This window comes from Corvus brachyrhynchos, unplaced genomic scaffold (genome assembly GCF_000691975.1).
Source record: "Corvus brachyrhynchos isolate BGI_N302 unplaced genomic scaffold, ASM69197v1 scaffold97, whole genome shotgun sequence".
Lineage (NCBI taxonomy): Eukaryota > Metazoa > Chordata > Aves > Passeriformes > Corvidae > Corvus > Corvus brachyrhynchos.
In genome coordinates this window covers 2,880,120-2,894,896 of record NW_008239758.1, presented here as the reverse complement: position 1 = coordinate 2,894,896, position 14,777 = coordinate 2,880,120, and the positions used below count along the sequence as shown (strand labels likewise).

Sequence of the window (14,777 nt, the reverse complement as noted above, 5' to 3'; positions counted from 1 at the left end):
GGGGTCTGGGTGTGCTGCCCCCAGCCATATTTTGTTCTTTGGGCATAGAATCAGAGAGCATTGAGGGCCAGACCCATAAAATATTCAGGCATCCATCTTCCACAGAGAATAATCAGAGGGTTTGGATATCTCTGTGCTTCTGTGGATCTCGACCTGAATGACTTGTCACAGGGCAAGTAATCATCAGCAGAAGAGTAATTAGAGATATAGCCCCCAAGTCCTGGGTCAGTGCCCCACCTGCTTAATTTACTTCACTCCAGCCCTGTACTATGTTCTCTATGGTTGGTTTCAAATTTCCGAACTTTATGAATTGATCTGAAGCTCAGGTATTTGGGAAAGTCTGATCATATAGGACATTTAAACTGACTTCCTTCTATGATCTTTGACAGATTTGAGTTTATGGGGAAAAGGCAGAAGACTCTTTCAGACAATTTTTTCACTAAAAGTCTTTCTGCTGTCTGTTACCAATGTCAAGATGAAGGAAATCTTGTTTCAGCAGCTTTTTTCATGAAATCTTGATTGGCATATTTTTTCCAAACCCATTACCCCAGCCTATCTCAGTGTTTGCTGTTTAGTTTGATGAACAGCCAGATAACAATTTACACTTTGGGGAAACCATTGTGCATCAAGAAATGAAAAACACACTGCAAGTCCTAATTAGCTTTTCTGACAGGGTTTTGGTGTCTTCAGCTATGTTTAGAGATTTCTAATTGATCATCCATGAGGAGAACTGCTGTCCTTCACGGGTCACTGAAAACAGTGGTGAGCCATCAAGCTGTCTATTTGTAAAGGTTATAGATGTCTTTTTTTCCAAGTTTCCAATTGTATTTAAACATCCCCTAGGCAGTACCTTTAACCGAGCGATGAACCGATACCTTTAGAAACAGAGAACCTTTGATTTCAGAATTCCATAAATGGCGATTATGTTTCTTAATCCACATGCTGCACTATGTTTAGCTTCAGTACCTGAATTCCTTCCTTATAATTTTATTTTGAAAGTCTTTAAAAGTGAGAGGCTAGCTGAAGTGGAATTGACTCTTCTTGGACTGAAGTGATTCTCAAAATTAATGCATATGAATCAACATATATACTATAGATAATGATATGTATAAACTGCTGAACTAAATGTCCTTGGATATAAATTATTGTTTCTTCTCTGTTGACTATAAAAGAGGCTGAGTTGCACTTTTCTAAGTGATTTTTTTTTAAATTATGGGAGAACAAAAAAATTAATTCAGAAAGGAAAGGCGTAACTCATTCTACTTAAAAAGCCGCTGAATTGCTAAATCTTAAAAACTCATTGTTTTTGAGCTGTGATGGCCTTTTGGAGAATTTCAGCCTCAGAAGAATTTGACATAGAAAGTTCTGAACAATTGAAGAAAGGGACTGGAGGAAAGGAGCTGTTTGAAATGTAGTGCATTTGGTAGTTACCCACAGCACAAATAGTACTGCAGTACCAACTGTGCTCCGTGTTTGGCTGGGGAGGAAAGAGTAGCTCTGTCTGCAGGTGTGTACATAAGAACACCCACAGCCACACACACAGGTTTTATGACTAGTCTTAAAAGCAATCAGCCAGTTGTGAATTCCCCTTTGCTATTTCTTCTGGTCAGCCTCTTCACTAAGACAATTTTAATTGTATACGAAGATTTCTTTATTTGAAATGTTAGTTGGAGCCTGAAGCCTGCCAAATGGCACACCAGCTGCACACTTTGCTCAGTACAATTTACAGGCTGCACGACAATCTCAAGGTAAAAAGAGAAACCAAATCATAGCTGAGCTGACACTGAAGATGTGATCTTTTCTGAGATAATGGGCTTACCTTCAAGCATATGGAAGACAACACAGCCTTGTCCTTGATTCCCCTTTGTATAAGGGATACTTAAGCAAGAGGTGTGCTGTTTAAATCTCTCACCCATCCAATAGTAGCACTAGCAGTTGAATTGGAACAAAGATATTCACCTTTGATCTCAGGTTATTTGTCTCAATGCAGCTCATAATTACAAGAAAAAATTATGGTAATAACAAAGAAAAATGCTGTACAACTGAAAGTCATTGTCTGCAATAGATATTGGCAGAACGTACACGCTTCTTCCAGGACAGGGAATAATTAAGGTTAAAAGATAATGTAATAAAAATAAAAAGTGGACAGGGTAAATTTCCTGGTCACTGAATCTTTGGACTTCTGTTCCTGTTCTGTAATGTCAGAATGTTTAACAGATGTAGTTTAAGAAAAGAATCAGTTGATTAAACACATGTGCAGTAGTATGTAGAGAAAAGATACTGTTTGGACCTGATCATGCAAACGTTATAATACAAGTAGTCTCTGTTAGAATTACAGGAGTGAATCCTTTCTATGTTACTCTTAATAGAAAGCACACTTGACTGCACTTCTAACTATGGTAGCTTTAAATTATAGCAAGGCATTTTTCTTGTAATGGCAAAACCTCCTCATGTTTAGTGAGTATGAGAAGGGCTCTCATGTACTTACTGCACTATTCTGAAAAGAAATAACTGTAAGCTATGCAAGAAGATATTACGTAAAATAATTAAAAGTGTCATGTGTCCTGACTTTTCCAATTATGTTTTCAGGTGGCTATGTTGCTAACAGTCTAGCAATTATGACAGATGCACTTCACATGCTAACTGACCTTAGTGGTATTATTTTGACCCTCCTCGCTCTCTGGCTGTCTGCAAAATCTCCGACAAAGAGGTTCACTTTTGGATTTCATCGTTTAGGTATGTAGATAGCAGATTTTGCTATTAAAGAGTATGTTAAGCAACAACTGTAAAGAGCACCTAATTCTAGAAGAATAGGTAGTTAGAAAGAAAGTAGCAACAAACCTAAGAGTTGCTTTAACTGACTCTTAATGTCCTTTCTGGCCATTGTGGATACACTACTTAGCTTGTATTCCCACAAGTGAATAGACTGAAAAAAAACCAACAACTTGGCCAAAAGTTTGATGGCAGAATTTCATTCACTGGGAGCAGGGCAAGTCTCTCCATCTCTGTCAACTAGGACTTAGCAGAGTCAGAGTTAAATCCCGAATGCTTGATTCACCTTCCATCTTGAAGAGGGAGGCTGGGGAATGGAATTCATGATGACATTGTTGGTGCAGGAGCTGTGCATGGCAGCCCATTGTTGTTCACAACAGATTATTGCCAGTACCCAGGATTTACAAAATCTTGTTGACTTCAGCAGAATTGTGATACTGGTAAAAGGTCCTATTCAATGTGAAAAATTACATTTTAATCCCCTACTAAGAAGTTATGTAGAACATATTATTAGAGAGCTCTGCCCTGCCAGAAGTCGTATAAATCAGTATTCTTTTTGCATTCCCCGAACTACAGAAAGCTGAGGTCAAAATTTCCCATGGTTTGCAAAATACAGCAAGTTACTTAACCTCTGTCCAGTTTAGGTGTCTGTAAAAAGAAGTATAAACAGAATTATGGACTAACCCTTGGAAGAATATTTTCAGGATTTCTTACTTCATGTTTGGAAATGTAATGATGATAAAGGGTGTTTTCATGTGGTTGCTAACTGGATATAATAATCCATAATATGCAGCTGCAAGTCTGTAGACATTTTAGCAAAAGCTTCAAAGTTTCTTTTTCATGAAATAGATAATTTCTAGTGTCACAGTTTTCTACCTGTTTTCTATGACACTCTACAGCATACATTTTCCAAGGAATTTCAATCTTGTGTAGTCACTATTTGCAATTCTTATTTTTGCTGCTAGAACAGCAGTAGAATTCAACAACTCCATCACTCCTTGTCATTTGTCATCAGTTAGTCACTAGTGCATGAATGCATAACTCTGTACACTAGCTAAGCTCTCTGGGGCTCTAGCAAGAAAGCATTAGCAATGCCAGCATTTCCCATTACAAACTTTTCTTTCATTAAGTTTTAATTTTGTGATAGGAGCTCCCCTGATACTGAAACCTGACCTTGCAGGCATGCCCCTGGCATTTGCTCATACTCTGCAGAAGGATGTTTGTTAGCATTTATACATGCTTTAACCCTATTTCAAAATCATTTGGGTAGTTTCTATGTCTTTGTAACTTTTCTAAAACCAAATAGCATATACATTGAACATGCCATGGCCTAGATTAAAACAGGGGTGTATCTTAAGAAGAATAAAAGGAACTTGCTTAACCATTAAAATCTTGCTCAGTCCTGTAAATTTTCGCTGACTTTGCAATTAATGTGAAAGAAGAAATCCCTGAGGATTCCTGCCACCTCATTTTCTATATATTTTTTTCTTTCCATTTTACTGCCAAGAAAAATACTAGTCAGACTAGTCCAGTGGTGGTCCATGGGCCAGATGTGGCCCATAAAATTAGCCTGTACTGCCCTTCTCCCTAGGAGAGAAGCTTCTCAGTTCTGCAACACTTGCTCCTTTTCTGCTCCCAGTGCCAGTAGGTGGTCAAGGACTAGAACAGGTTGTGGAGTGTCCTCAGTTGGAAATACATGAAATTCACCTGGAAGCAGCCCTGAGCCACCTGCTGTAGTTGATCCTCCTTTGAGCAGGACTACACAATTTCCAGGGTTCCTTTTTACTTCAACCATCCTGCATGAGTAGCAGCAGTGCAGCTCTCTGGAGGAGGAGGAGGAGAGCCTGGGGCTGGGGAGAAGAGTTTCCGTGCTGCACTAGGGAAGAGGAAGTGGGTAAAGGCCTTGCCAGGGACCCCCAAAATGCAGATGGGATGGTTCAAAATTACTACACACAGTCTTTTTAAAAATCACATTTGTGAAATTTATTTGCCTGATTTTAGGCACCCAGTCTGAATGCTGTGGCCTGAGGGCCCAGTTTCACACATCAGTGAGTGCTGGTAATGGAACAAAGCAGTTTCTAGGGTATATCCTCATTGTAACACGTTTTTCCAAGTAACCTATATGTAAGAAGCTTGTCAGCAAATAATACCAGTTCAAGAATAGCTTAAATTTCACAAGAGAGATGTTAAAACATGTCGGGATGTTAAAAATAGGGTACAGATTGGGCATCTGTCAGAAAAAGATGTGGAGCATTTTTTTAAAGCTGGGAATACGTGCAAGAACTGTCTCATCACTGACCTGCTTTGCATTAAGTTTTAAGATAATCCATACATTCAGTAGGCATGAAAATGTTCTAAAGAACAATGTTTCTGGTACTCATTATTTTAGTTTTAGAATGATGAATTTTCAAACTTGTTCCCATAAACATTGCTTTGTAAAAGCAACAGACCTGTTAGTTATCTAGTTGAATTCCAGAAAGAAGTTAGTGCTAATTTTCATTTATTTGAATTCTCCTTGCATACATAATATATAAGTTCCATCTTCAGTTTTATTCCATTTTCAGTGGTGAAAAGGAAGCTGACAGATTTAAGAATGGGTTAGAAAAGTGAAGACAAAATAATGGAAATTGCAGTCATGTTGAAAAAGAATTAAATTCTTGAAGCCAAAAATAGTTCAGTTTTACCACCAAGTGCAGATACCTCCTTTTCAGCAAGACACTGAGCAGATTTAAGCATAGATATGGAACCTGGCACTTTTCCATTGCTGCAGAGACAATGTCAGTAATGACAGAATCAGACAGTCCACTGAAACAGTGCACAGTTCATTTCACAAGAAGTGAAAGATCTCAGGCAGATTTACAATGCTGACATGACAGTGACTGTGGAAGAAACTGCAAGGAAAACACTGGTTTCCATTGCAGATAACATGGGTTTAGATTGTAAAAGCACACTGTATTGTTTCTCTGGTAAATGCTAATATGCTATGGCTTGACAAGTTTTTAAAAAAGCATTCTGGAAAACCTTCTAAGCAATGTATTGTCTATTTTTAAGGCCATTGCCAGCTTCGTAAAGATCACTTCCATTTGCATGGATATTTCCAGAATTTTCAAGTTGCTCTGAAATCATCTCAGATTGTGACAGTTCCCTTTCAGAGCCTTGTTACTGCCTGGTAATGCTGTTCCTCATCCAGGCATTGACACACTACCCAGCAGCTGAATGCGTTGGTGTGAGTGTCTTCTCCCATAATGATGCTAATAATTCAGTGTATGGATCAAGTGATTTTGGTGATATTAAAATGCTGATATAACTGCATTTTGGGGTTTTTTTCTGTAATACTCAATAAATAAAACTAAACCACTTCTGAGTTAGAAATGACAACTGCAGTAACCAAAGTTGTACTGCATGCTGACAGATTCAAAGCAGAGGGAGAACAGAGGCAATTCTCAGATGAGTGTTCTTAGAGCTACGGTATAGCCAAGGGCAGAACTTTGCCCTTACTGGGGAGGAAATCAGGGCAACATGTGGAACTAGGGGGAAGAACAACCATTACAATTCCAAGTAAATTAATTCCACCTCTGAGTTTGCAGAGGAAGGCTGAGATCCCAGTGATCCATCTGGCAAGTGACAGTAATGAGCATTATGCATAATGATTACAGATTACTCAGGCATGGCTGCAGATTTACATGCAATACAATGGAGTGAGCATTAAGGTTTTCCCAGTGCTTTTTGTAAAGCCCTGTATTAACTTGCTTATAACTGGAACAATCATTAACTGGGCTAATGTTTTCTCTGTCAGCTGTATTGCTTTTATTTTGTTACATTTCAGCTGCTGCACAGCAATAGTTTTAAGAATATGAAGCTAGAGGGTAAAAGTAAGTTTATGATAAAAGCAATCAAGTGGACCATTTGGAAGTACCTATTTTCTTTATGGTAGGACCTTAAACTTTTGTTTCTCTTATTGTGGGTGGACTGGTGATGTTTGAGATCACCTGTCCTCCTCACCCCTGGACAGGGCCTTTGCTTGCGACTTCTCAGGCAAATGTTCTGGGCTGTGTGAAGAAGTCAGGATCATCACCTGTGCAGAAGTTTTCAGAGAAAACATAATTTGAGGTATACACTGATGACAGGGACATGTGAAGGAGTAGATTAGAACAAACTCCATTGGTTAATCCTATTTTACAAGTTTTATTTGCCACACAACTTGTTTGTTTATATTAGGTATAATATGCATAAAGTAGTTAAAACAAGGCCCTGTCCACATTCTAATTTGGAAATAAAAATGGATCTGAGACACATTTTTATAACATTTTTTCCTTTCTGTTTGCAGAAGTACTGTCAGCCATCATTAGTGTACTGCTGGTCTATATCCTTATGGCATTCCTCTTGTATGAGGCTGTTCAGAGAACTATCCATATGGACTATGAAATAAATGGTGATATAATGCTCATCACAGCAGCCGTCGGTGTTGCAGTTAACTTAATGTAAGATCTCGCTCTCCATTAACACTCACAAATGTATTTCTGAATAAGCTGCTAATTCATTCATGGCCTGTAACTTCCTCTTGGGATGTAATTTTGCTGGACCTCTGAATTTTCATAAATAAGACAAGAAATTACGCTGAATACTACTTTTTCAATTACTTGGTTTAAAATGAAAAACACCAACAAATCCTCCCTAAAGCCTGTTTCTTGAAGCATTTTTCTTCTTCCACTTTCAGAATGGGGTTTTTGCTGAATCAATCTGGCCACCTTCACTCCCACTCCCATTCCCACCCTCACTCTCACGTACCTCAGCCGAACTCTCCAAACACAGCCCAGGGCAGCAGCCATGGACACAGCAGCCTGGCCGTGAGAGCAGCGTTTGTCCATGCCCTGGGGGACCTGGTACAGAGCATCGGGGTGCTCGTAGCTGCCTACATCATCCGCTTTAAGGTAAGGAGGGGCCTCTTCTGGAGGCACGGGGCAATTCTTGGCATTTCAGCTCCGGTGATTAAAGTAAAAAGGGGCCTGGTTTTATAAGTTATTTAAAATATCTGTGGTATTTTATGATAAGCTTCATACATTCATGCAAAATAAGCAAAACTGTTTCTATTACATATTTTCTAACTATTCAAGCAAAAAAATTTATTCATAAAATTTGGAACTAGAAGTAACTGTGTTTTCTGAGTCACATTTTTGTAAGGGAGCTTGTTTTCGTACATCCTTTGACATTGTGAAATTTCCCTTGCAGCCAGAATACAAGATTGCTGATCCTATATGTACATATGTATTTTCCATACTGGTGGTTTTTACAACAATTCGAATTCTGTGTGACACAGGAGTTATTATTCTGGAAGGTAAGATCTGTGCCCAGTCTGAAGTACCTTACATGCCAAATACCAGTGAGCATTGGCCCTTTCTTCATATCATGATCACCATCTCTTAACTGGGTTGTGCCTGGAGATCTGTCTGTATTGGTGCTGCTTTAGTCTGGTGGTTCTTTATGGTTCCTCTAAATTGCAGCAGTCTTTAGGTGTCTGACTTGGCCAGAACAACACAAGTCCTATGTCTGCACACTCTTTACCATCAGGAGATGGCGAAGTGAAATGTACAGAACTTTCCTGTGTGTCTGCAGTGACTCTCAGCTAAATCAAGTGAACATTTGCCCAGATTCAGTTCTACACTCTCACTTTAATTACTTGTACAGCTAAAATGAATGTGAATGCAGGTAAAAGGAGGAAGCAAGCTTAGCTAAATGGCTGGACACGTGGTTCATGCCTGTCCTGTCTTCCCCTTTCCACAATAGCATTACTTTGAATTACTTGTGTGTATCTGCTGTTCCCATAGGGGAAGCTGCAAGTTAAGAGTGGTGTAAAAAGAAGAAAAAAGGGAAGAAAAAGCTGAACATAGGCTGAAGGATCTTATCTCTTGTGACATAGAAGGAAACATGTCAGCAACATCCTTTGCTTTATCATAGCTTACATGCCAACTATTACTGCTTGATCTAGTACTATTACTTTATGAAAGTAGAGATGTTAGGGCTGGGAGAAAAATCCTAGGTTTTAACTGCACATTCTTAACTGTTTAATGTGAATTATCATTGACTTTACTTTTATTACGTTATGAAGTTAAATCAGAAACCTCAGAATCTTCAGTCAAGTGCTTTTGCTGTCACTTAAGATTAAAAAAAAAAAAAATCAAACAAAGTGGAAGTTCACTGAGAAGGTAAAAATGATGAAATTCACTGAAGAACCCTCCAAGGCAATAGATTTAGCTGAAGAAAATAGATAAGACAAACTAATGAAGTATCAGATTCCAGATGTTTTGAGTTGTAGCTGTTTGCATAGGTATCCCAGTTGTCATAAAAATCTCTAAATTAATGATGTCATTAAAAGTGATGATACATGGGCTTTATGCATGCTAGGGAACTTTGCCAACTCAAATTCAGGATCTCCAGAGAATGGACTTGTGTTTGTACTGGAAAGTGCTTCTGCAACATCAAGGCCCTTGAAGCTGTATCAACATTTAGTATTAACTTAAGCTTCCTCATTATACTAAGAATGCTAAATTAAAAAATTAAATAGCTATCCAACACAAGCAATGAGATTCCAGCTTTTAATATAGATTTATAAGGCAGAATGGAAGCCCATCACAAGTACCATGTAGATACGAGAATTTAAGTCCATTTTTCCTGGGAAAAAGAAAGCTGTACAAATACCAGACAGCTAGTTATTTATCAGCTAAATAAATTTTGATGGTCTCCACTAGAAGGAAAATTTTGTTTCATATGAGACAATCCTAGACACTGAACTTTCAAAAGAGGTAGTATGGAACTAACATAATTTAAGAGACAGTAAGGCAGCAGGTTCAGAGAAGTCATGCAAAAAGTCTGAAGAAATTTGAGAAGCAAGTGGCTGGACTCCTCATAGTATATTTAAAGAAACTCCATAAAACTAGAAAATAAGCAATAAAAGCTACTATAGAATCAAAACTACTCAGAAAGAGTTTATTCGGTACTTGTATTAGTTTTTGAGCCATGTTGATCATCTAAAATTTTGATTTTGCCCTTTGTACAGATAAAGGGCTGGTGATGGTTAAGTTACAGAGGTGCTGTTGAAAATACCTAAAAGACTTGATCTCTGATTTGCAGAGATGACACACTGTAAGACACAGTCCTCTGTGGTGACCACTGCACATGGATTACTGTAGCCTGTGAACATGATACCAGGTAGCTGAAGAGAAGTTTCAGGAGACAGGCCCTAGCATTTTATTTTTTAAAGACTTTGGCCTTAGAGTCTGGCCTAAGCAGTTACTAGGGGCTAGAAGCTGCAGTAAAGTTGTCAACAAAATTACATAATTGCAAAGGATCTAACGTTGCCTGTTGCCAGAGAGTGGATTCTGGACAGGACAGATTCCAGTTGAGACAGCACTGCAATTCCTGTACGACTTCTGTATCCATACTGGACTTAACAGGTTCATTTCCATATTATTTTCTGTTGATAACATGGAAGTTACAAATCACTTCCAACAGCACAAATTCTATTTTTTTTTGACATTGAGATCTGTCACGACATTTTAAAGGCTACTGAAACTTTGCAGAAGACAGAATTAATTTTATCTCATGTTTCGCATCACAGGAGTTCCACGGCACTTAAACGTGGATCGCATCAAGGAAGACTTGATGAAAATTGAAGATGTTTATTCTATAGAAGATTTAAATGTTTGGTCTCTCACTGCAGGAAAAACAACTGCCATAGTCCACTTGCAACTAGGTAAGCTGCTGGATAGCATAATTCTAAATTAAATCCAAGTGTAGGAAAAACCCTGCCACTTCCTCTTCATATTATTATTTAAGTTGAACCAAGAAATATCATTCTGGGGAAAGAAAATCTACTAACTCTGGTTTTGTACAGCAGGGAATAGAATACCTTGGCCCACAAACACATGGTGTAAATGAAAATTGTGCAAATAAAATAGATTCATACCAAAATACCCAATGCAGATTCTTTGGGTAGGGGGAAAAAAAAGCAACACAAAATTTCTCCTCAGAAATTTTCTCACATGCTTAGTTTTAAGGGTGAAGTTCTAATATGGATCAATCTAACATATGAAAAAGAAATGTTTTGCCAAAACATGGGCTGATTCAGACATCTAACAATACTACAAATATATTTTACTACGAATATCAGTTCTTAGTAAGAAAGCTCAGGTTTTTGGGGGAAAGTGTCAGACACACACAGAGTTCTGTCAAGAGAGGTGTAAAATAATAAAGAGAGTTATAATAAAGAGGTCACACAGTGACCACAAGAACAATACTAAATTAATAAACAAGTGGAGCAAAAATTATTCTCATCGGTGACACTGTGAGAAGTTTGAGAACATTTGGATTGCCCAGGTTTCTTACAGAGTGAATTTATTAATTATTTTCTTAATTTTCCAGTTCCTGGTAGTTCATCTAAATGGGAAGATGTTCAGTCCAAGGCCCGACAACTGCTGCTGAACACATTTGGAATGTACAAGTGCTCTGTCCAGCTTCAGAGTTACAAACAAGAAATGAGCAAAACCTGTGCGAGTTGTCAGAGTTCCAGTGCCTAATTTCATATGTTTTGGGAACTGCTGCCTTATTCTTTACCTTATGTAGTCAAAGACTGAGAGCAATAAATGCAAAATGAAAATTATCCAATAGTAACCATTAATATGTGGATTTTTCCATGGGACATGCAGCAGGGAGAACTGGTGCTGCAAAAAGTGCAGTGGTTGCCCTACAGAACATGTATTTCACTCTCTCCCTTGTACTGGTTTATTCAATTTATTATGATTTTGCGACAAAGCTGTTTTTGGATTATTGTTTACAAACTGGAACATGGCTCTGCAGATACCTCACAAATTACAGTCAAATATTGTCCTTTAATCATTACATACCACAAAGTACCTGCACTCCAAACAGAGCATCAAGTATTCAGTATTTCATTCAAAAGTCTCTAATGCTGATCATACCAGGATTGCACACTATATAATGATCCCCAAATTCATTATTCAGTATTTTTACAATAGTAATTTTCATACAGCATCTCAAACTATTAACACATACATTAAGTTGAATTCTTGTGGAAACGGTCTCTTCAGAGATACTGCAAAATACAGAATTTACTGTACCCAGACCAGAAAGTTAGCTTTAATCTGGGCATTCAGAGATCCAGATAGGAAGATCCTTGCCCAGACTTTTGGTATTTAACTAGAGACTCAACACTGGACCCAAAGTGTTTTAAGTGATCAGTTATTGTTAATGTATTTTAGAATAGGATTTATACATTAGAAACAGGTTATTTATTTTACAAAGTTTTGACTTGTAAGATGAATTTTATTATTAATAATCTTGAATGTCTAAACCATCATTTGATTCACGTTAAAAGGCCAGTTGATTAGCATGCATTCTAATTGTAATTAATAAATGTCCCGTAATTGATCATTTTTCCATGATTGTTTTGTTTTAAAAGTAAAATGATAGATGTTTGACATGGAAATACTCTCAAATGCCATCTACAGAGATGGGCATCCAACAGGAAAGTGGGGAGCAGAAGTTATAGAGATGCACAATTCCATCCATCACAATCTCTGACCTTTTCATCTTTGCTTTGAGCACAGCATGGCAGCATCCTGACAGGAATGACACTGCAATAGCAGTTCCCACTACTTAGCTTATGAATAAAGCAAGATCCAAGCAAGCTCAGTAACCTAATGGTGTTGGACAACAATATCATAACAACCTACAGTGGCAGAAAGGGCCTTTTGTATTTACAGAGAGGAGGCAACCTGAAAAGACTGTGTGTTCATCTGGACAGCTCAGACTCCACGAAGTGGAACTGTTTGGCCTCATTGTGGAACCCCTGTATTTTGAATGTACACAAGATAATAAATCTTGACACTAATGTATCATACACCTACAAGCTCAGATTTAATCTGCTTCTGACGTCATTGACATTGAAGAAGTTAAGGGCAGCAAAAATACGACCTACAAAGTTCAGAAGATGAGAAGAACTTGGCTTCAAATATTTTTTGCTTATTCTGTACTTTCATCTTTATGCAGAACTTTCACTGATATGAAAAGTAGTTCTCTGTGTGCATCAGAAAGGAAAATTTTTGCCCGGTTAAGGTTATTGTGATACTCAGCTGTGAATACTTCAGCTATTGTCTGTTTTAGAATTTTCATCAGGCTGATTTGTATCTGCATTTGGCGGTAACAATCTTGGCTTCTTCCTTTTTTGGAGGTAGGGGTCACATGATGAATTTTTATTGATGAAAACTGACAGCACATTGTGAATTTGGACAAAGTGCACATAACACTGGACTGTGTTTGTATCTGTTTGGGCAAGAAACGGGAACACCCATGTACAGCATGGGAGCACGTGCAGCTCAAAAGCAGCACCGCGCTCGGGAAGGTGATGCTGCAATACAAACACTATCATTAATTAAGCCATATCACAGTTCGTGAAAAATGTGCATCCCATCCTTACAAACTTACTGGCAAAAACACCCCAAACCACAAACAACAGGTATTTTGCACATACTACTGCTCAAATGGGTTTTAATTAAATTGGGGTTTACAGTCGATGTAATTAGATGTTGAAGTACAGTAGACATGTATTGTATTTGCAGTTTTTTAATAATTTACTATACATTTGTTTAATTGAAAAAAAAAGGTGTGTTGCTTTATTGTGGGTTTTATCAAATCAATTATTAAACTTCACATTGTCTTATAAAATATTTATTTGTATTTATCTCATCATTGAATTGTTACAGCAATCTGATTCTTAGGGCAGCTGTGTTTTGAAATGTCTGAACACTCAACTTTAACTCAGTTTGCAGATGCTACACATAGAATTAAGTCTCTGCCTTTAGTCAGAACAATTTAAGACTTGTGATTTCACACGCAACAATTGCACTTTAGAAAATATAAGTTGACAAAGTATGGTGAAGGATCACCATAAAGCAACTGGCAAAACATTCCTGAAACCCTACATACACCCTTGAGGGGCCCTTGTTACCAAGGTCTGTAGACTGGAAGTTCAGAGAAAAGGCAACAGAAGATGAAATGAGAATAAAGAAGAAAACAATCAGTAAGTTTTTATAGATACTTCAAGATAATTTTCAGTATCAGCTTAGAGAAAAGGGGCATTATTATAAATAAGGTCTCGTGTCTTTCCAAACCAGACTATTTCATGTGGCTAAGATAGTTTACACACTCGTACAGTATTCTTTTCCTTCTAACAAATCCTCTGCTTGAAATGAAAATGCATATACTTGACAGGACTTCTTTCTCAGCAAAAGACTTGAAAGATCTGAGCAGGTTTCCACAACTAGTATCCCTGGTTTCCAGAGCTGTGCTGGAATGCTCTTGCTGATTGAACAGATGAAATCCCGAGAAAATTCTGCCACTTCTGAAAGTCCACACTGGGAGAAGGTTTTTCCTTTCTAAATCTGTGATTGTCACCCATCCTTTTCTGAAGCACAGATACAGTTTTGATGACAACCTACTCATATGAGTCAATAAAACATTTTCATATGAGTAGACTGCAAACCCCCACATCCCACTCTTTCTTTCTGAAGTGTTCTTATCCTAAGAAGAAAATTATCAGAAACATATTTTGTTTCTGAATGTTTTCCTTGCTCAATTATGTGTTTTGGTCTTTGTTTTTAATTGTGTTGCCATTTTGTCTTTTCAATACCAGCAGCATTTCTTTCTTCACTAGCAGAATTACCATTTAAAATGCCATACTTGAATCTGGTCTTCAATTATCTTACTACTGTACGTATCTGCTACTTCTTGCAGAATCACTCCCAAGTGGCAGAATGACTCAGAAAAGCAGTAGGCTGGCATTTAAAAGTAATTTTCTGACACAGAACCAAAAAACCCAAAAGACACCTATCAAGTAATGAGTGGCAAGAATTTTGTTCAGGTATTTTGGTGGGATCTCATGAGGACACTGCACTGCACTGCACAGGGCAGGGCTGTTAAAGCATCATTTC

At 37.8% G+C, this 14,777-nt stretch overlaps 1 protein-coding gene across 1 annotated transcript in view; it reads left to right on the top strand.

The window, feature by feature from the left end:
* SLC30A4 (solute carrier family 30 member 4) overlaps nt 1–13,514 on the top strand; it is a 15,850-nt gene extending 2,336 nt beyond the window's left edge. The window contains exons 2-7 of the mRNA XM_008640124.2: nt 2,590–2,736; nt 7,100–7,253; nt 7,490–7,703; nt 8,002–8,107; nt 10,388–10,522; nt 11,191–13,514. Coding sequence (XP_008638346.2) covers nt 2,590–2,736; nt 7,100–7,253; nt 7,490–7,703; nt 8,002–8,107; nt 10,388–10,522; nt 11,191–11,345 — 911 coding nt within the window. The 3' untranslated portion in view covers nt 11,346–13,514. The remainder of the gene's footprint in view (nt 1–2,589; nt 2,737–7,099; nt 7,254–7,489; nt 7,704–8,001; nt 8,108–10,387; nt 10,523–11,190) is intronic.
* The last annotated feature ends 1,263 nt before the right edge of the window (nt 13,515–14,777 follow it).